General features: G+C 43.6%; 1 protein-coding gene across 1 annotated transcript in view; it reads right to left on the bottom strand.

Moving 5' to 3' along the window:
- Positions 1 to 16837: 16837 nt before the first annotated feature.
- Positions 16838 to 22160, bottom strand: part of SUSD4 (sushi domain containing 4) — a 150065-nt gene continuing 144742 nt past the window's right edge. The window contains exons 10-13 of the mRNA XM_058800776.1: positions 21241 to 21432; positions 20602 to 20746; positions 19003 to 19385; positions 16838 to 17805 (exon numbers count right to left, since the gene is read on the bottom strand). Coding sequence (XP_058656759.1) covers positions 17777 to 17805; positions 19003 to 19385; positions 20602 to 20746; positions 21241 to 21432 — 749 coding nt within the window. The 3' untranslated portion in view covers positions 16838 to 17776. The remainder of the gene's footprint in view (positions 17806 to 19002; positions 19386 to 20601; positions 20747 to 21240; positions 21433 to 22160) is intronic.

Genomic DNA, 22160 nt, shown 5'->3' with positions numbered 1-22160 from the left:
CCGAGGCCTGCATTCTGCTGCCAGAGGAATGAAGAAAAATGCATTGGCAATATCAGTAGTGGCATACCACTTCACTGCCTTGGACTCAAGCTTGTACTGGAGCTCTAATATGTCTGGCACGGCAGCACTTAGTGGTGGAGTCACTTCATTAAATGCATGGTAGTGAATCTCCACAGTCCATCTCCATTCTCCTTCAGATTTATGCACAGGCCAAATGGTGCTGTTGAAGGGAGAGTGAGTCTTGCTGACCACCGCTTGGCTCTCCACCTCTTGTATTATCTTATGGATGGGAATCTCAGCATCTCGAGGGGTTCTATTCTGTGGACGATGCACCGTGGAAGTGGCAATTGGTACCTGCTGCGCTTCTCCCTTCAGAAGTCCTACTGTAGATGGATTCTCGGACAGTCCAGGCAAGGTGTTCAATTGCTGGATGCCCTCTGTCACTACAGCAGCTATTCCAAATGCCCATCTGAGTCCCTTTGGGTCTTTGAAATATCCACTTCGGAGGAAGTCTATGCCCAAAATGTATGGGGCCTCTGGGCCAGTCACAATAGGATGTTTCTTCCACTCATTTCCAGTCAGGCTCACATCAGCTTCCACCAAAGTGAAATCCTGTGACACCAGCAATAGAAACAGATTCCATCCCCAGGTGTCTCGATGGGATTAATGTGCATTGTGCACCAGTGTCAACAAAAGCTTTGTATTCTTGTGGTTCAGATGTGCCATGCCAACAGATCCACATGGTCCAGAAAACACAATTTTCCCTGACCTCTACCTGGCTAGAGGCAGGGCCCCTCTAAGCCTGGTTATCCTTCTTTCTTTGGACATATGTCTTGGAGGTTCCTTCAAGGGGATCGGACATGTCATCATCATCATCATCATCATCATCATCATCATCATCATCATCATACCTGGCAGTTTGGCTATGGGCAACTCAAGCCGCTTTCCTTTTGATGCAACTTCCTCTCTGAGTCCTGTCTTCCTTCAAATCATGCACCCGTTGTGCCAGAGCAGCAGTAGATTTTCCATCCCATCTCCTCATGTTTTCTCCACAATCATGTAGGAAGAACCACAGCTCAGCTTGTGGGGTGTATCTTCTCTTGCCATCTGGGGAACGTCTGCCTTGGATATCAGAACCTCTGATCTGTACTGCCGAGATTTGGAAAAGGTGATTCTCCTCTATCTTGTCCTCTAACTTCTGCAGACATGTTTCCACTGCTGCGATTCTGGCATGTGTTGGGCCATGCACAGTATCTGCATATGCTCGGAGCTTCTTTGCCATATCAAGCACAGTCTCATCCCTCTCATCCCGCTCCATTATGGCCAAAGCAGAAGCATATTCATGTGGCCCAAGTCGTACGAGTTTTTGCCACATCACAGATGTGCATGGTACCAAGTCTGGATTCCTAGCTGTTACGTTATCTGAGAAGATAATCTCTGCCACTGCCATTTCTCTCAGGCACTGGATCCCTTGCTCTATGGTCTTCCACTGTGTTTGCTGCATATAAAGATCATCTGCACACAGGTGTCTTTGTGCAACACTTTCCAAGACCCGTATCCAGAGGCTGTGTGAATTAGCCTCCCTCATAATTCCTTGGTTGATGACAGGATCATGTGGCAGGGATCCTAAATGCCTCACTTCAGTGCCATCCAGAATTATAGCCTCACTGCTGCATCCCAGAGACAGACTAACCAACTAATTATGGATACATCAGGTCTTCAAGTGTAATCCTTCCTTAGGCCATGAAGGTCCTTTGGGGAAAAGGACTCAGTATTGGCTTCTGATCTTCCACCTGCCACTTTGACTCTGGCTTTTATGTCAGGAGGTGTTGAGGGTCCTTCTCCTGCATCATCATCATCATCATCATCATCATCATCATCATCATCATCATCCACTGGTCAATTGGTCGTATCCGTGCATTTTCCACTTCTTGTGCTGGTAGCAACAGCCATTGGTTGATGCTTATTGTCTGGTTTAACTGTTGGCTTGGGCTCACTATGTAGTTTGGCTGCTGGCTTCAAGCCTGGGGTGTTGGCTGTAGCCTGAGTGACTGGGAGAGCTCCTAATTTATCTCCCTGCCCCCTCACCTCTGCCTGCTGGCCTAGAGTATCTAGCAATGTGCGAAAAACATATGACAGGGCCCAGCTCACTGCAATGATATTTTTCTCCTTATGGTCATCCTGCTACTTCTCTTTCAGGTATTTCCCCACCTCAGCTGGGTTCTGAATTTGTTCATGGGGAAAGTCACAGACTATAGGGTCAGAGAATTCCTTCAGGACTTGGTCCATGTCCTCCCATTTCCCACACTACTCAGGATTTTCCACACCTGGGTCTACTCCTGGATCAGCGGTCTCATCAGCCCGTCTAGAAATCTCAGTCCTCATTCTAGAGAAGCTGCAGACTGTATAAAGGAAACTTACCAGATTGAATACCAGAAAAATGGTCTCTTTAACCATTTAAACTGAACATTTTCCAATAGTGATGTAACAGATTCAGGAGAAGAAGGAAAGCAAAGGCTGAAACACCTCATCACCTGCTCCTCCTTTAACAAACTGGATGCATAACCACAGCCATGAACGATTCATACCTGGAACAGACCCCAGCATGTTTATAAACTTCTTACAAATCATTACCACCAAGCCCAGCAGGATAGCTATTCTGGTCACTGCCCCTCTGCTGTAAATACTACGTATTAGGGACAATACTAGAGCTATTTCTGGATAAGAAAATAAGCCTACCTACAATAGAGGTATTAAGATCTCAAAAAAAAACCTAGGGACCAGAAATGCATGCAAACCTTCACCCCAAAAGACACTATGAATTCAAAAAACATGGCTATTAACTGCTTTATATGAACACAGAGTAATGGCAACCAACAGGGTTTTTTCCACTCTCTTTCGAGCCCCATGTGTTGAGTGCCAAATTTTGTCCTGGTCTAGGGCAAATTTGGGAGAAAACCTCCAAAAGGGGGCCCCTCCAGAAAGCAAACCCACACGGCCGCTCCTCCCAACCAGTTCGGGAAGGATTCCTCAGAGAGAAGTAGAAAGAACCTGTTTATTTAATAGGCACAGCAACCCCCAGCACACAAAATGAACAGTACAGATTATACCACTCTTTCACCACTCTGAAAACAGATGACAAATTCAGAAAGTCTCTCTTGGGGGGTGGTCACTCTGTTATCAGTCCCTCTGGCATGTTTCCCAGGTCCCAGTCTGGAGCAGGTTCAAGTAGGTCCAAAAAAAGGGAAAGGAGAAACAGTCCAGTGTTGTATTGCACTAAATACTTTATTTAGTTGTTGTTTTGCATTGGGTGATTGGAAATTTGTGATGAGTATGTTATGTCACATAGATTGTTATTTCTCTTCTCCATCACATGGTCTTTCCCTCATGTACCCCTCTGCTGTACCCCCTGGTGGTCTTTTCCCTGGTTACCCCTCCCCTCACCCCTCCTCAATGGTATCCCATTGGCTGCGGTCCTATTCCCCTGCCCCCATCCCCTCGGGTATAAATATCCACATGCTTTTTTTCACCTGGAAGGTAGCTAGAACCTGAAGTGTCTCCTCCCAAGCCAATAAACAGGACACCCGTCCCCACTTGGAGAAGAGTGCTTCTATCTTTTACTTTTGTCCATGTAAGACCATGTGGGCTAGAGTCCGAGCTAGCCAGAGTGGATTCATAAAACAGCCTGAGATACATGGATTCTTACAGTCCAGGGAAGAAACTTAGCTAAACTATCTAATGAGCAGAAGCAAAAAGCAAGAGCAAAGCAGAAGCAAGAGCAAGAGCAAGGAGAAAAAGCCAAGCAAAAAGCAAAAGCGGCACTGTGTCCTGCCCTGTCTCTGTGTCCTGCCAGCTGGGGGGGGGGGGGGGGGGGGGCGGCTGATAGCAAAACCCAAACAAAACATTCACTCTTCAGAGCCAGACTCGAAGGCACAGAACATAATATCCAGCATAAACAGAACACACGAATGGGGATACAAGCATCATAACGTCACCCTAGGACAGATGTCCTTTCTTCTCCTTTCTTCCTTCTCCCAGTTTCTGCTTAATATATTTTAGCAGAATGTAATTTTCCTGGGTTTTAAAATGTCCTCACATAGCAGTTTCTCCTGCTCTGCACAGTAGCCCCTTTGCCTTGCTGAGGAAGGGTGCCTCGAATCCCAGTCAGCCTCATCCATCCAATTTCTTTATGGGGTCTTTGTGAATTATTAAAAGTCTGCTCTGACACCTGGACAGAAGATAATTCAATCTCAGCCCTTTCTGTTGCTGTTAAATAACCTATCTTCCTGTCCTGGAAAATGTAGTGGTGTGGAGAGCTTGGTTCAAACATGGCTTAAAGAAAGAGGCCATGAAAATATACAGCTGATGGAAAAGTAAAAAGCAGCTATAAAGCAGCAGTTCCCAAGTCTTTTTCTGTAAATAATTAGGTTCTCAGGCACATTTTTTATAAACAGCAGGATTCTCGGACAGTCTTCTCATAACAGGTAAACATTCTGTCCTTGGCTGCTCTGGAAACAGATATGAAGGTTTTGAGAACTTTTCATATCACGGTGAGAACACAAATCTTGGTTTCAATAAACAAACCACAGGTATTGTAAACAAAAGGAGGGGTTAGAGTTTTCTCTGTAGCCTATTGTGAGCTCGGATTTTGCAATATGCATGAACTTAATTAACACTGTTATAAAAAGTGACTGATTGGATCAATAAATCGGAGTCGATGCTCATCAATTGGATGGTCGTCTCCCTTCACTTCAATAAATGGTGACCTCTCCGACGTGATACTGCGACACCACGGGAAGTGAAGAAACGGGTTGGGTTCCGAAGCAGCAGCCGGGACAGCAGAAGCGCGAAGAAAAAAAAGCGGAGAAAAAGACGCCGAGACGCGCCGTGCTCTAGGTGATCGTAAAAACGAGCCTGGCCGAAATGTGCAGCCGCGACCTTGAGGAGCTGCAAAAAGCGCACTTTCGATTTATAGGTATGGAAAGGCAAGCCACATATGGTCTTTTTATTGCTTTTTTGCAGAAAAGGCAGATTAAGGGGATAGATTTACAGAAAGAATTACCGGGACTTTTAGCTTATGGTTATGAAAAAGGAATTTTCCTTAACCCCCACACGGTTCATGAGTTATCGGAGTGGCGTAAATTCGGTGATATATTATGGCAGGCTACTTTAGAAGACGATAAAACTGCCAAGAAGTTGGGTAAATTATGGCGTGTCGTTAACAATGAATTATTACAGTTTCAGGCTGAAAAAAAGGCTGCTCACCAGGCTACTGCCGCTCATGATTGTAATAAAGATTACGACCAAGATAGGGAATTCAATAAGGAGTCGGGAACTCCTCTGGGCCCCGCAATGAGGACGGTTTTATTACCTGCCTCACCGCCCCCCTCAATAAGCCAAGCTGCAAGCCAGGCTACAAGCCAGGCTACACAGAGCGGTTTATTACCCGCTTCGCCGCCCCCTTTAACAAGCCAAGCTGCGCAGAGTGCTTTATTACCCGCTTCGCTGCAGGCTACACAGAGCACTTCTGAGCCTCCCATATCTGCTGTATCAGAGCAGCCATGGCCAAAACCGCATAGTCAGTTCCCGAAAAGCAATCAGTCGATCCCTGGGGCAGAAAACGACCTAGCGGCAGCTATTGTGAGGGAAAGATGGGACACGTGGGCTGCCTTGGCAAGAGATGCAATGGAGAAGGGAGATCAGGAGCTTATAAGTGTGGCTAGTGAGATGGCTTGTCCGGTTATCTTCAGTCCACAGGACGGGGGCGGCATCCAGGCAACTATTACTGCTATTGATTGGAAATTGTTGTCTCAACTACGAGCTACTGTTAGTCAGTTTGGAGTTAAAAGCGAGCCAGCCAAACAAATGCTAGATTATATTTTTGATACTAGCATCCTTCTCATTAATGATTGTCATGGATTAGCTAAATTGACTTTTACCCAACATCAGCAATTGTTATTTAATGCTCATTGGCAAGCGCTTGTTAATGAGTGTGTGGCAGTTCAGAGGCAGCCGGGTGACCCTCACCATGGCATCACTGTTAATGAGCTTATGGGCCTGGGACCTTTTCTTCGTACTGAGGCACAAGCTCTACTGGGCCAGGAGAAGTGCCGGGAGGCTATGAGGTTAGTTAGACTCGCTATAAGAAAGGGTGAAAGAACCAGGAGGGGTACCTGTATATATGGGAATCAAACGAGGCAGAGAGGAATCATTTGGCTCTTTTATTGATAAAGCTGCTTCTGCAATTGAAAGAGCTGGGGTACCCGAATATATGCGTGGGGCCCTACTCAAACAGTGCGCTCTTCAAAATTGTAATTCTGCTACTAGGAGCGTACTTAATACCCTAGGTGCCAACTGGACTATAGAAGAGGCATTAGAGAGGATGGCCCTCATACCTACCGGACAGCAGGCTTTTATGGTAGATGCGATCAAACAGTTAGGAATAGGCTTGCAAGAACAGGCAAAGTCCTCTCAGAGTCAGGTGTTAGCTGCTCTTGCACCTCTCCAAGCGTCAGCTGCATTGGCACCAGCAAATAGAGGAGGCCGATGTGGAGGCATGGGCCACATGCGCCAGGAATGCCAGGCTGTAGGACTCTGGTGCCAGAAATGCCGTTTGGACACTCATAATATGGGCGCTTGTAGACGGAAGTTGGGAAACTTCCCCAGGAGCGCGATTCGCAGCAGTGGCCGCGCCCAGACACAAGTCGCCGCTGCAGCAACAACAGCACCCCCTCCTGCCTCCAACCCTCTACAGCAGGGAGCCTCCAACCCACCACAGCAGGGAGCCTCGGCATGGACCTGGCAGCCGCAGTAGACGTGACGTTGATGACTCCGCACCCGCAAAAAATCCCAACAGGGATCCAAGGACCTATTATCATACAGGATAAAGCAGTGGGTGCTCTGCTCTTCGGAAGATCATCTGCATCTATGTTGGGACTGTTTGTTTTGCCTGGCGTTATTGACGCGGACTATACGGGAGAGATTATGGTGATGTCATACACCCCCTTTCCCCCTCTTCAAATTAATAAGGGACAAAGGATTGCTCAGTTGGTATCACTTGAACAAATGACTAAGGGAATGCAACCCATAAAAGGTCAGGAGAGGGGAGAAAGTGCTTTTGGCTCTACGGGAGGCCTTACTTTGTTGACTCTAAACCTTTCTAAAAGACCCAAGAAAAGGGTAGAAGTAGAGTTCAAAGGACAAAAAAGGTCATTTTCAGGCCTACTGGATACTGGAGCAGATTCCAGCATCATTAGTCCTAGCTGCTGGCCTCAACACTGGCCTTTGCAGCCAGCAGCCACTGCAGTATCCGGGGTCGGAGGATTTACCCTGGCTAGCCGTTCGCCTCCCCTCCGAGTTCACATAGACGGAAAACAGCTCACAGCGATTTTTTCAGTGGTCCAGCTACCACCCACCGTTCAATGCCTTATAGGGCGGGACATTATGGCCCAGCTAGGGGTGGTCTTGACTTATGAACACCCTTTGGAGTAAAAGTCATTGCTTGGACTTTCCCAATTCCCATTACCTGGATTGTTGACACCCTGGTATGGGTTAAGCAATGGCCTTTGAAAAGGGAAAGTCTTCAACACGCACATCAGCTCGTCTCAGAACAATTTCAACAGGGACACTTGCGCTTATCTACCAGCCCCTGGAATACTCCAATTTTTGTAATAAAGAAGAAGTCTGGAAAATACAGGTTGCTCCATGATTTGCATGCTGTTAATGATCAGATGGAACCTATGGGCTCATTACAACCTGGATTACCTAACCCGGCCATGATTCCAATGGATTGGCCTCTGCTGATTATTGACCTAAAGGATTGCTTTTTTACTATTCCCCTCCATCAACAGGATATGCGACGGTTTGCTTTCACATTACCTGCGATCAACAAGGAAGCACCTGATCAGAGATTTGAGTGGACCGTGCTTCCACAGGGGATGCACAACAGCCCCACCTTGTGTCAGCTTTGTGTTAATGCAGCATTGCAGCCACTTAGGAAACAATGGCCTAATATAGCGATATATCATTGTATTATTTGCTCAGCCTATGCCTTTTACACAACAACAAATCCAGAAAATAAGAACCACACTGGCACAATATTCTCTAGTAGTAGCTCCTGAGAAGATCCAAACAACTGCTCCATGGAAATACCTGGGATGGTCCATGACAGAACAAACCATCAAACCTCAGAAATTACAATTAAAAACAAAGATGACCACTTTAAATGATGCTCAAAAATTTTTGGGTGATTGAGTGGTTAAAACCAATAGTGGGAATACCCAATGAACTACTTAATGAGTTGTGCCCACTGTTAAAAGGAACTGACCCTACTTATCCGGTGTGTATTACTGACAAACAACAGCGGGTCATTCAGCAAATTGTGGACTGTGTTGCACATGGGCATGTTTATCGAAGAGATCCAGACTTACCCATAGATTTGACCATTTGGAATGGCCCACAATATCTTTTGGGAGCACTTACGCAATGTAAACAAGAAACGGGGGAAACACGGATATTAGAATGGATCTCCACTCCGCTACAGCAAACTAAGACTCTTTTTCAAAAAATTGAAATGTTAGCGGATCTAATAAAGAAGGGCAGAGAAAGGATGTTGCAGGTGGCTGGGGCAGAACCAGCTGCCATCAGGATACCAATGAAAAAGGATACCTTGGACTGGTATTTGACTAATTCAGAAGAACTGCAGGAAGCTCTCTTAGGTGCATGTTGCCCCATTGAAACAGATCAGCTTCGACCAGCTTTGATTCAGTGGATAGGGGACTGGGACTGGATAACTCATCCAAAGTGAGAAAATTCCCCTATATCAAGTGCCATTACTGCATTTACAGATGCTGGCAGGAAGTCAAGAACTGCTGCAATAACCTGGCAGGAAAAGGGAGTATGGAAACATCACATTCTGCAAGCGGAAGCAGTGGACAGCTTACAAACCATGGAGCTGTTAGCAGTGGTATGGGCAATGGCACAGCTTAAGGAACCTTTGAATGTTGTTACAGACTCTTTGTATGTTGCAGGACTTGTAGCAAGAATTGAAGACGCTTCCATAAAAGAGGTGCAAAATCAAAGACTATATGAACTATTAATGCAGTTGAAGAGAGCTACAAGATCCAGGGAGCATGCTTATTCCGTAATTCATATTAGAAGTCACAAATGGGATGTTGGTTTAGGAGAAGGGAATGATAGGGCAGATAGATTGGTCACCATTACCCAAAGCACACCTCTGTCAAGTCACCAATTGGCACGAGAAGCCCATTCAATGTTTCACCAAAATGCAAAAGGCTTAAGTAGAGAAATTAAGATAACACTCGCAAAAGCAAAAGCCATTGTGAGGGCTTGCTCGACTTGTAGTCACCGTAATGGGGGAAGTGGTTTAGGCCTAGGAGTAAACCCACGAGGCCTGCAAACAAATGAATTATGGCAAATGGACGTTACACACGTCCCTAGTTTTGGCAGGCTAAAATACGTACATGTGTCTATCGATACTTATAGCAAATATATATGGGCAACAGCTCAGACAGGAGAAAGAGCTATACACGTGGAAAGGCATTTGTACAGTTGCTTTGCAGTGACGGGTACACCAAAAAGAATTAAAACGGATAATGGTTCTGCCTATATCAGTCAATGGATAGGGAGATTCTTAAGAAGTTGGGGAATTGAACATGTTACAGGTATCCCAAATTCCCCAACAGGGCAAGCTATCATCGAAAGGGCACATGGTACCTTGAAAAAGTATTTAGCCAAGTATGAGGAAGTAACTGACCCCCAGGCAAGATTATTAAAAAGTCTATTTGTGATTAATCACTTGTGTGTATTCGGAGATGTAGGGCAACCCCCAGCAGAACTGCACTATAAGCCACAAGAGATTGTTGAGCAGAAAAAGGAAATATGGGTAAAATACCGAGATCCCAAGACAGGGTTATGGAAGGATCCTGCTACGGTCCTGTTCTGGGGAAGGGGATATCTTTGTATTTCTACCCCTGCAGGAGCACTGTGGGTACCTGCCAAGTGGACTAAACCTGTTCTTGATGCAGCGATTGGTGGACCAACTCACGGAAGAGGACAAGGACCGTCTAGAGAAGAAGCTGCCCCTGATCCTGCGACCACTACTGCTACAACTGAAGGGACACTCGAAAGCGATCGACAAGGCCGTAACACGACGTTGCCGGACGGCCAGGGAACTGATTGACATTGTCAAATCATTATCATCTTTCCACATAAGAGGACCGGCAAAAGAGAACTGCCTTGAATGCCACAGCCCGAATTGTGCTGCTTGGGTTGCACTGTGTTGTGGGGGTTGTGATAGGACCTTTTGGGTGGAACAGTCGTCACTTTTGCATTTGTGGTGTAGCCCCTGTAACTATAAACATACATGGGAACATAATTGGGAGTGGGCACTACGAAGTCAGACGGGGCTAAACACTGCCTCAGCTTTAGATCTTTATGAATCTCACAAGCAGAAAATCTTGGCCTACTATTGGTGGGAGGTACAGTGTATTTTGAAAAGAGTTAAAGCTCAAAGTGCATCATATATAGCCTCTGCAAAGTGTAGAAAACTGGTACCCTTAACACAACATTCCGTTGTAGGGCCTATAAGAGGAGATCCCAATAAGGCATTAGATCACTGCATTAGGAGATTACAAAGGTGTTGACTTCAGGTATCAGGAACAGTAAGGTTAAAAACTGATAAGAAAAAGAAGGTAAAAGAAAGAACAGAAAAATGAGGTTCGTTTTTGTTATATTGCTTGGTGTAGTGGTGGCTGAAGAATTAGGGGTAACACACTTTAATCAACCTAGAGATAATGTATGGATAACACTTGCTAGACAGATTAACCAGTCATCTCTTTGTCTCAGCCTTGGAGGAGTTACTAACCCATTTCGAACGTGTTTGGTAGGACTTCCAGTATGGTCTCCTCAAGAATTTTGCAGTCTTATTAATAACCACACTTTATGCATGCGCAATATGACGAATATTAAATTGCCCTCACAAAGAGGGTATACTGCCAGTCAGAGTGATGGCTACCACCAATGCTTACTAATTCAATCACTTAATACTCCCTTGCACTCCCCTCCCGAGGAGTTAGATCTTTTCGGAAGTGCAAATGCTAGTATGACCAGCACTTCAAACGGCGGATGGTTCAGCTTTGATTCCTTAAATCTTCAAAAGGTGAATCAGCATAGATGGACATGGGCTTCTCTGGATTCATCTCTAAGTCTGGACACGGTGTCCAAGCAACTTTATAACCAATGTAAAGGCTCTAGTATCATGACACCTAAGAAATTACCCACAGGGATATTTCTAATTTGCGGAGATAGAGCCTGGAATGGCATACCAGCCCAGCTGCAGGGTGGACCTTGTTACTTAGGCAAGTTATCATTATTCCACCCCAATATATCTGTATTAATGCAACTAAGTCATAATACAAGCAGGCAGAGGCGTAGCTTGCATAACTTAGACTGCAGTCAAATAGGAGATCCATGGTTCTGGAGTAAGCTGAAACAAGTGGTGGTTTCAACTATCCTGCCAGGAGGTGCTGCAAACAAAGCGATGAACTTATCAAAACAAATAGGGTGCTGGGCTAAGGGTGAATTAAATAAAACGTCACAGATATTAGATATGTTAACTGCAGATGTACAAAGTGTTAATCACGCTGTTTTACAAAATAGAGCTGCTATAGATTTTCTGCTTCTAGCACAAGGCCATGGGTGTGAAGAGTTTGAAGGGATGTGCTGCATGAATTTATCTGATCATTCTGTATCTATTCATGCTAAGATAAAAGAGCTACAGCAAGGGCTTCACAATCTCAAGGAAGAAGAAGGATCGGGAATTGATGAGTGGCTTAAAAGTTTAGGATTGGGACCATGGTTAAGAAACCTTGTGATGTATGCTATTGGGATATTAGGTGTGCTTCTAGTGCTTTTACTTATTTTACCTTGTCTTTGTAGTTGTATCCAAAATATGGTTGGTAGGATGATAGAGAAAAATTGGCAAACTAACCTCCTTGCTCAAAAAGAAAGAAACGGAGGAAGTGTGGAGAGCTTGGTTCAAACATGGCTTAAAGAAAGAGGCCATGAAAATATACAGCTGATGGAAAAGTAAAAAGCAGCTATAAAGCAGCAGTTCCCAAGTCTTTTTCTGTAAATAATTAGGTTCTCAGGCACATTTTTTATAAACAGCAGGATTCTCGGACAGTCTTCTCATAACAGGTAAACATTCTGTCCTTGGCTGCTCTGGAAACAGATATGAAGGTTTTGAGAACTTTTCATATCACGGTGAGAACACAAATCTTGGTTTCAATAAACAAACCACAGGTATTGTAAACAAAAGGAGGGGTTAGAGTTTTCTCTGTAGCCTATTGTGAGCTCGGATTTTGCAATATGCATGAACTTAATTAACACTGTTATAAAAAGTGACTGATTGGATCAATAAATCGGAGTCGATGCTCATCAATCGGATGGTCGTTTCCCTTCACTTCAATATAGTGGCTGTGTGCCACTATATAATAATAGTGAGGAGAGAAGTCTGGATGCATGAAGTAAGCTATGTACATTATATAGGGAGGGAAAGATTTGTGGGCCTATTCTGGCTGCACACCTTGGCCTGGGAGAGTGATAGGCAAAGCAGGGCCCATCTCCCTTCTGCCACAGGGCTTTCCTGCCAGTATAGTACAATTTCTTTGGGAACCATGTTGAAGGGTCTGGATGTGTCCTTGACTGGGTTTGGGGCACATGTTTACTTACTTTGTAATTCTTTCTGCCCCCAAGTCATGCGTGGACATCCACAGGAGATCAAGAACAGGAACTTGAGATGTGCTTCTTTCATCTGTGCTACTCCCCTTCTGACAGCTGACATGCTAAGCTGTGCTACTATCCACAGCACAGAGCAGGGAGGAACAAACAGCTTTTGGGCATGGGAAGCAAGTTTTGCATAAGCATGACAATAGGGTCTGTGCTCCAGTTGCCTGAGCTGCTATTTCTAATTGAGCTCAATAGGTGTCTTCAGATAATTGCCAAGAGAGGATTTACTTCACCTAATGCACAGGGAATATTAGCAGGGCTGCATTCATTTAGCTGCCTAAGATAGACATGAAGACCAGAAAGTCTCAAGTTTGGATTTGTCACTATCCTAGGGTGACATTACGATGCTTGTATCCCCAGTAGTCTGTTTTGTTTATGACAAGAAGGAGCACAGAGTTTCATTATCAGCTGCGCTCTCCCCCAGTCTGCTGGAACACAGAACTCCACTGTTGTTGTCTGGGCATGGACAGGGCAGAACACCACGCTCCTTTTGCTTTTTAGTTAGTTCAGCTAGCTGAGGCAGTCTGAGTTTTCCCTGGACTGCTTTTCTTTCCCTTTTTCTTGGAACCATTTGAACGTGCTCCGGAGTGGGGCCTGGGGAGCACCGAGAGCTTGCAGTCTGTGGCCTACAGGGGCCTACTCTGGGCAGCAGCCTTTGCCAGTGCTGGAGGGATTGATAACAGAGCGAGCACCCACAGGAGAGACTTTCTGAATTTGTCATCTCTTTAGAGCGGTGAATGAGTTTTGTCATCTGGTATTGTTCATTTCTTGTGCTGAGGAGTGCCTTGCCTGTTAAATAAACAGGTTCTTTCCACTTCCCTCCGAGGAAATTTTTCTGAACCAGTTGAGGGGAGGGGCTGTGTGGGTTGGCTTTCTAGGGGGCCCCTTTTGGCAGTTTTCTCCCAAATTTGCCCTAAACCAGGACAGTTACAGAACAAAATTCTGAAATCAATGTCACTTCAATGCAACAAGTTTTAATTAACAGGATTTTATTGGAGTTCAGCCCATGCTACATGAAAGCTTCAGTTGGTGGAACTGAGATTATTTCTAGCTGTGGTTTTGATGAGCACTGACTAGTGTGCCCAGTACCATGAGTTTGGAATTAGTCTATGGACAAAACTGGGCATCAGCCAAGTTTAGTTCTCACAAGCTGGGAATCATGCAGAGACAGAATGAGAAGGGGCCCAAAACTCACACTGTGCATCTTCCCCAATGTTTTCCTCACCTCTATTTACTTAAAACAGTCTTAAAAAATCTCTCAGAGGTTTTTACAGCTTCTTCAGACCATCTCTCTCTCCTAGTAACTATTCCTACAACTAGAATGTTTTTCCTAATATATAACCTAATTCTCTCAAGTCTCGATTAAGTCTATTATTCTTGTCCTACTTATACGGATAAATTCCACCTTCTTTGAAAATATGTTTCTTACAGAAAACTTAATTTCTGTGTTCTCTTTGGTATCCTAATGTTCACACTGAATACTACATAATCTGTGAGGACGGGACAGGTTCTTCCGATTCTCTCTGCTTGGCTGCTGTCCAGCTGCACCACATTTCCCTTGAAGAGGAAACAAATTGCTCAACATTTGACACACTGCTCTATCTGAGGCCTTACTAGTGCTGAGTGCAGCTGAATGATTGCTTCATGCACTTTATAAGTTACAGTTCTGTGTAAACACTGTGTTGACATTCAACATTTTCACAACAGCCAGGTTCTGTTGACTCATGATCAGGTTGTGATTCACTACCTGCAGGGCTCCTGTGAGACCTTGGAACCCCACCCTTCACCCAGCACTCTGCAGGTCAAGTCCCTGTTCGTAAGTCACTGTTCAAGGCTGACACACTGCTCACTTCTGCTCCTCTTTTCTCATTTTTAGAAATATTGGCAGGGTGAAGCCAGTTCTTGTTTTTATTTCCTGAAGTTCTCAGTACACAACAATTTTCTCTCTGCTGAAGGCACATGGGTTCCATCTTCACTAACCCCTCACCAATAAGAGGTTTCCTGGATCTGTTTTAATTCACATCCAGTTAGCTCAAGGGAAAACAGCTTATGATCTGCATAAGATGTGCTTATCCTCCCATCTGGTCTCATTTACACAGTGAACATCCTGCCATGGTCATAGCAGCCCTCTTGTCTCTTGAGGTCCTGAAAACATCCTGAGGTCTTAGGCCAGGGAGCTGTGGAGTTCTCCAGGGTGTCCAGGTTGCTGGGAAAGCTGGGGGTACCCCCCAGCCCAGGGTGTCACCTTGTGGGTGGGGACACAGGTGTGGATCCAGAGGCAGGTAGTCGTCTCGTGAGAATTCAAGCTCTATATGGAAAAATATAGCATAAGAAAAAAATTCTCTCTTTCACCCCAGATATTCAAGCATGCAAAACCCCCAAACTCAACCACACAAACAATCCCCCCCCGCAAACAGTCTTTAATGAAGCTTTATCCAACATAAGCAAAAAATGGTAAAACTTTCTTTCCTTTAAAAATTGTATTTGGCACAGTCCTATCAAAAGGCTATCCAGCAAAATTAATACATTCTTGTTTTTTGGTGTATTTGCATTTCTGCACTTCTTAAAATAAAAATGTTCTAATAAGTCATAAATTTACATTTCTTCAGTTACCCCGTCTGGCTCCCTTAATAAAATGACTGCAATACAATACACACAGCAGTGTGACTCTGTAAAACCTCAGAGCTCCAAATATTAATCAAGAAGCTTTCATAGAAATTAATAAATGGAAGCAAAAAAATTTAATAAGGGATGAAAATTCATGAGCTGCTAAAAGACCAGCAAAGAAGGATTTCCTAATAAGGCATTTAAAGTAAATCCAATACTTTTCAATGGCATTATGAAACTGAAATCACATAACTGACTGGACGCTTGGGGCATGCTTCAGTTCAGGGTTGGTTTTAGAGCACTCTTGTCTTGTTTGCTGGAGTGGTAATTCTGAGTGGTCGTGCAAACACCTCTGGAAAGCTTGAGATCATAAAAGGAAGGGGTAGCCATGAAAGTACAAACATCTGTGGGATAAACCTGAGCATGCAGCTGCAATTGAGACAATTCAGGAGAAGAAAAATGGAAATATTGTATAAGCAAGGATGGAAGATAAAATGGAATATGTCTCACTTTTTAGTACCAATCACTGTGTTTCCATCAATCTTACTGAAGGATAATTGACATAATCACTTCTGCTTGCCATAGCTTTTGGTCTGCCTTTGCTTCTTGCTGTCATGAACATTTGCTGACAGGATGCTAATAAACACTTTTCTTGAATGGTTGCAGCACATCTATTATTCCACTAGCCTGGCTCATGAGTGGAGCCACTAAATGCTACCACAATACAAATAAATCATTGAATAATCATGAAAAAATAACAGAGCAGATTGTAGTGATCCTCTATTTATGGCAATAGAGATATTATTAATTTACTTTGTACATAAAATCAGAATTCAGTCGTATTTTCACCTTTGGTTTGCATTAGCCCACATGATGGCAATCTCTGTCATTAACACACAGTGTTAATTCCTTCAAACACCGCCAATTTAAGGTGTTTCATCTGCACAATACCAAAAATAAGACAAGAAAATCAGCTTGGATTTCAGCGAGTACATGAAACAGCCAGGAATTTTCCTGACAAAAGTACAAATAGCCTGTAACACCACAGAGTGAACCCCTCATACAGGCTTTAGCACAATGCTCTGGCACAGCCTGCAGAGCAGAGAAAACCCTCAATGAAACCCACATTGCATCTGCAGAAGCTGTGCCCCTGCTGCACCCATTCTGTGTGCTCTGTTTAACCAAAACCACTCTCAATTTCCAGCTGGATAATGGATGTAAAGCTGAAAATGCCACAGGACAGGTGTTCTGCTACCTCCTACCTTCAGGTACGAGCTAGTGAAAGAGGTGAGGAAAGAAAAAAAAAGCCAACTACACAGTAGTCAGATAAAAGAACTGAAACTCAGCTTTATTATTTTTTTTTTAAGTATTCTACAATAACGGCTCAGAATACTACCACAATGTAAAGGGACAAGGCAGTGCTCTGGGCTATGACTGTAGATTACTCTCATATATATATATATATATATTTTTTTTTTAAGCTTAAGAAAGGTTGAAGCAGAGCACTTCAACATTTCTTAAGCATGTATTTCATAATTTTAACATCTTTTAGATCTCTCATATTACAGCAGGATTTATCAAATGCAATGTAGTCACAGAAGTCTTGCATAAATACAAATATTGATACTTTACTTTGAATATTGTCTATGATATAAATTCTGCCTTACCTTTAAAAAAAATCTCCAGATCGTTATGTGACCTGGGAGTCTTTCCTTTTCTCTCTCTTTAAGAGTTTTTAAATATACATATATATATATATATTTATATATTTGCTATTGTACATCAAAGTATATATGAATCCCATAATTTCTGTCATATTTTCTGCAGACATGGTCTGAAGCAAAATCACCAACAACTAAATCAAAAACTTCCTGGTTATCATAGGAAAGCCAAAGAGGATCTTTCCTCTTTTTTTGTGTGTGTTTCAGTACTGATATTTTTTAAACTTGAAAGGATTCTTCATAAACTAGAGGTCCATAGATCATTTAAAGTAGTCTTTATAAGCAAATTTACATATTTTGACATGCTTTTGTGAGGCAGTTAGTATCAAAATCCAATAGCATTTCTTACAGAGCCACATGACTTTCTGCGATGCAGATATACGTTTCACTTCTAAAAAGCCAGAGTTATTTTTCTACATCTGCTCTCATCAAATCCCCAGGATTCACTCATAAAACTTCTGCTGTTCGGAATGCTGATGCTGTTATCACCACATACACCCAACCTGGTGACATCATTGCGTGGAAGACTGGAAAGTAGCAAAATACCCTCCCCAAATCCAGAGTCTTTTCTATCTCTGAATCCTCATGATTCATGTCACCCAAAAGTACAATGTGATGAGGACACGACTCAGTGCAGGCTAATGGTCTTCTTCCATCAAAGGAATCTCTAGGAGAAACAAAGAAATAGCATTGACTGCTGATTGCAATTTCCCTTTTTGCTTTTTCAAAGTATAATTGTTACCAATTCTACAAAACCAGAAATGGACATTGTAAATATCTGAACAAAACATGGGATATGCCAAATTCTAGACCCACTTGGACTCTAACACCTCTATGAAAATTAGATAACTAAAACTACACAGATTTTCTCCAATAAGTTAGGACCACAAAAACCTAAATGCAAACATCCTTGCTACTACATTAATCACTGAAGCAGCATTCAGAGGTGGAAAGGACTTTAACTGGCAGCCCTGTAATTTCTTCCTCTCCTCCTGGGTCTCCTATTCCCCTTGCGGTACCACTAAAACGATCCAAACTCCTCTGAAGCAGAAGACTTCCTCCACCCAGATCTTCACCCACACTGCATTTAAGACACCGGGCTACAGCTCAATGACAATGGAGAGTGGGATATGAGCCTCTCCCTCAAAATGCCTCCAAGGAAAGCCATCCAGTTTCCTTAACATGCTGAGCAGCACCAACCAGAACTCCATGAAACCGTGTCAGTACATGCTCTCGTGTTTGATTTAAAGGTGGGCGATAATACATGGCAAGCTCCCTCCTGGCACATGGACCTGTGGCACATTCTCCTTATGCTCTGATTTCCGTGTCCATAGCTTAAGGGTCATGTGCCTCAGATGGAAGGAGCATTTTGCTGGATGCATAGACGTGATGAGTTTGCTAATAAAGGCTGCTAATTTTGGCCCAGAATGAAAATATGATTTATTTCCTTTTTGAGGAGAAAATCCTGTTATTTGCTGTGAAAGCCATGGTATGTGAGAGAGCTGTGAACGTAGGAGTTGAAGAGCAGATGAACAGATCAGCACAGGCAAGATGAGGGTTGGCTTTGCTGCTGTAAACAGGTGTTTGCTGACATCCCTGTTGATGAGACAGGGGTCTGGACAGGAGCCTTCTGGCCTGGCATTCAAACCACATGCACCACAGCTAGCAAGGACATATCGCAGACATGAAATTCTATAACCATGGAGTTTTATGATTTTAAAAAAAGTTTCAAATTAGGGTGTAGACAAAACCATGGAGAAAGTAGGAGTGAGTCAGCTGGGTGAATTCCTAGAATTGTAGAATTCCTACAAAAAATTATGTCCCCTGTCCATGGACTCACCTATTGCACCTATGCAAGACTCACCATCTGTGATATCGATCCGGAGACTTGTGGATACAGCATCCCCATCAGTGCTGTGGGATACGTCAGTTCGATCTGAGCTGGGAAGTGCTGCCATTTGGCATGTCAGGGATGGGTACAAACTTTGGAGCAGTTCAGAGGAACCCAACCTACTGTCACAGGTCTCAAATTCACTGGGCTGCATGTCTGGAATCCTGGGACCGGGGTAAGCAGGGGGATTCTGATTTTCTGTCTGCAAAATATGCCCCTGGTCTGCAGCAGCTGAGTATCCGGGTGCCAGGGCATTCAAGCCACTGCTGACAGCTTCATCGTAGGAAGGCAGCATGACAGGAACACCATCCACCACCACAAAGTTGGGGTCGCCCATGAAGCCCTCCTGGTTGCCTCTACGTCAAACACAGAAAGGTTATCGCAGAGAGCAGGAGCATGTCAGCAGCACCTCGGACCAACTGCTGAACTCCAGTAAGCACAGTACTTTCCAGTCACCCCAAATGAAGCTACAGGGTCATTAACATTCACAAAAATGTTTGCCAAACTATGCTTGGGTTGACAGGTGGAATCTGTTACAATCGGAAAAAATGAAACCAGTAATGGGAAGAACAGTTCCAAGAAGGGAAGGTAAACAGGTATGTGGAAGAGATAAAGGAACACCATTTGCTGTGCGGTGCACAGTAGGTGTCATGGATATAAGATCATAGATGTAGTTCACCAGGCAAAAGTGTCTGAACCCCTGGAAAAATGTATGCTAGAGCACAAAAGTGTTTACAGCACAAGTAAATGGGTGCTGAGATCGCTTCTGGATGACAAGGGCTTGGTGGCAAGGCTTGTGGCCTCCTTCAGGTCTTGCTTTCAAAGGATGGAGACTTCTTTAACCAGTATTAAGCTGATTTCTTTTTTAAGCAAAGCAATTCTATTAATTGGGAAGGTCCATTAAACCCTAAAGTTTCTGCTTAGTAGCCTATTAAACACAGTATAGTCCAGGCAGGAGGTCCTAGGTACCTTTAACACATGAAAATATCTGAAAAGGAGAGGACTAAAAACCATTTTAGTAAGCAAGACAAGTCCAGGCTATAGGCTTTCCTCGTGGAGAACACTATGTCAATCAATGACAAATGCTCCCATCTCCAGGATATTTTATAGAAATAAAGGAAGATGCAGGAGATGTTTATGAATCATGATGAAAATAACACTAATGAAGTAAAGCAAATCTTTAATATAAATTTGTCCATAGAGAAAAAATAAATTCTTTCTTAAAACTTAAATTACTGAGTAATGTCTACATAGTTTAAAAAATAATCCGCCCAGCACCTGAAAACGCGTACTTAAAAATATTGTCAGCTATTTTTACAGGCAGAGGCAGCAGCTCTCAATAGAAGAGCAGTAATTACTCCCAGAATGAATCTGGCAAACTTTGCTTTTTATCTTAGCTGCGTGAAGGTTTTTGGGGATGCCCTTCCACACTAGTGGTTCAGGGACTTCTCGGAGCAGAACAAAGTATCTGCAAGGCTCATGAGCTGCTCCATTTCTCCAGAAAGGAGTGCTGTGTGTGAAAACAGAATCAAGGCCCTCAACCTTCAAAATAAGAAAGAAACCGGTACAAACCGTGGAAGGAAATGTGTCTTAAATTTGGTCTGGAACATCCTGGCTAAAATAACCAGTAGCAGTACTAATAAAACACTTGTAGCAGTAAACGCCACTATTTTCCATGTAGTCAGGAGGGTCTCCTGTGTATTTGGCCATGTTTGTTCTGTAACAGAAAGACAATACAAGAGTTGTGCTTGTATATTCCCGTTGTTATTTTATATTCAACACTACTCAGAAGTGCACATTTTTTATATGTAACTTGTAAAAACACAAATAAACCCTTTGCCATGTACCAAAAGCAGTCTTAACATAAAGCTGTCACAGAGACTGGATCTTGCTTTTTCCCCTTGACTGGTCATTTATACGTGCAATCGTGACCTTAGCTTGCATACATATAAAATATTCAAATGTTAAAAAATACATTTGAAGAGGTAATGATCAAAATGGTTTAGAACCATTCAGAATTTTGAGAATGCATTATATTTACCCTTTTTGAAAATCTTGCAAAGTACTTCGAAAATAGCAGCATCTTAAAATCAGTGCTCATCAATTAACCATGAAACAGACAAAGTTCACCAGGCATTGCCAACCTACAAATTTGCTCTGAAATGAGGGGCTGTAAGAAGCCGGGGCTGTTAGGATAGGATAGTCCTTTACCTGTTTTGACACAGTACACTTGGTAGGAGGGGAACCACTCTCCGTACTGGCAAGTGATGTACTTGTAGTCATTGGCGAGGGTGTAACCAGGGTCACAGTAGTACTCCACCACTGTCCCGTGGTTGTAGCGTTCGCAAGGCCGTGGGTGGCAGATGTAGTCTCCATGACTCACCATTGGAGGTAGTGGACAAACTTGGGCAAACAAACAAAGGGAAGAGGAGAAAGGCATTAATGCCGAGTCTACCACTTGGCAGCTTCAGAGTGTCAAAATGCAGCAGATACACTTTGGGCTCCCTCTCGGCTCCCTGTGGTTCTGGGTATGTCTCAGTGGCACCAGGCCACTGCTCTGGCAGGCCAGGTGGCCATCCACACCAGTGGAGGGATGCACAGGCCAGGGGGTCACTGAAGTGGGATCTGGAAAGCTTCCTATCCGCTGTGGGAAGAGGAGAGTGAGAGGAAGACAAAAGGGGACACATTCCCATCAGGTGACTGCATGGGGATGGAGCAAGGCAGTCAAAATAAGGAGAATCATGCTCTTCACGAAGCATTTATAATTCAGCTGTAACATGCTATTTTTTGTTTCATTAACATAATTAAATGGTTATATGCATTAATTAAATTCCTTTTAAAAATAAGTTTGCCATCAGCAGTGCTGTAAGAAATGCAAAGCACCTAGTGTTGCTTATGCATGTGCAGTCTGTATCACTGTAATTTCATTAAGTTGAGCTTAAAGTCTGCCGGTGGTATCTGTGTTTTGTTATTTCTGAACAGCCCAACTGATCTCAGTGGGACCACTGGTGGAGTGAGGTCTTAAATATAGCAGAGGCTGAGCCTGTGTTAATTAAGTAGTCTGGCTTACTTAGGGTTAGGTAAATAAGAGAGAATGCAATATAAACATGTGGGACTTTTCCTGTAGGCCC

This window comes from Ammospiza caudacuta, chromosome 3 (genome assembly GCF_027887145.1).
Source record: "Ammospiza caudacuta isolate bAmmCau1 chromosome 3, bAmmCau1.pri, whole genome shotgun sequence".
NCBI classification, from domain to species: domain Eukaryota; kingdom Metazoa; phylum Chordata; class Aves; order Passeriformes; family Passerellidae; genus Ammospiza; species Ammospiza caudacuta.
Note: the sequence above shows the minus strand (reverse complement) of the source record. Positions and strands in the feature narration are given on the sequence as shown.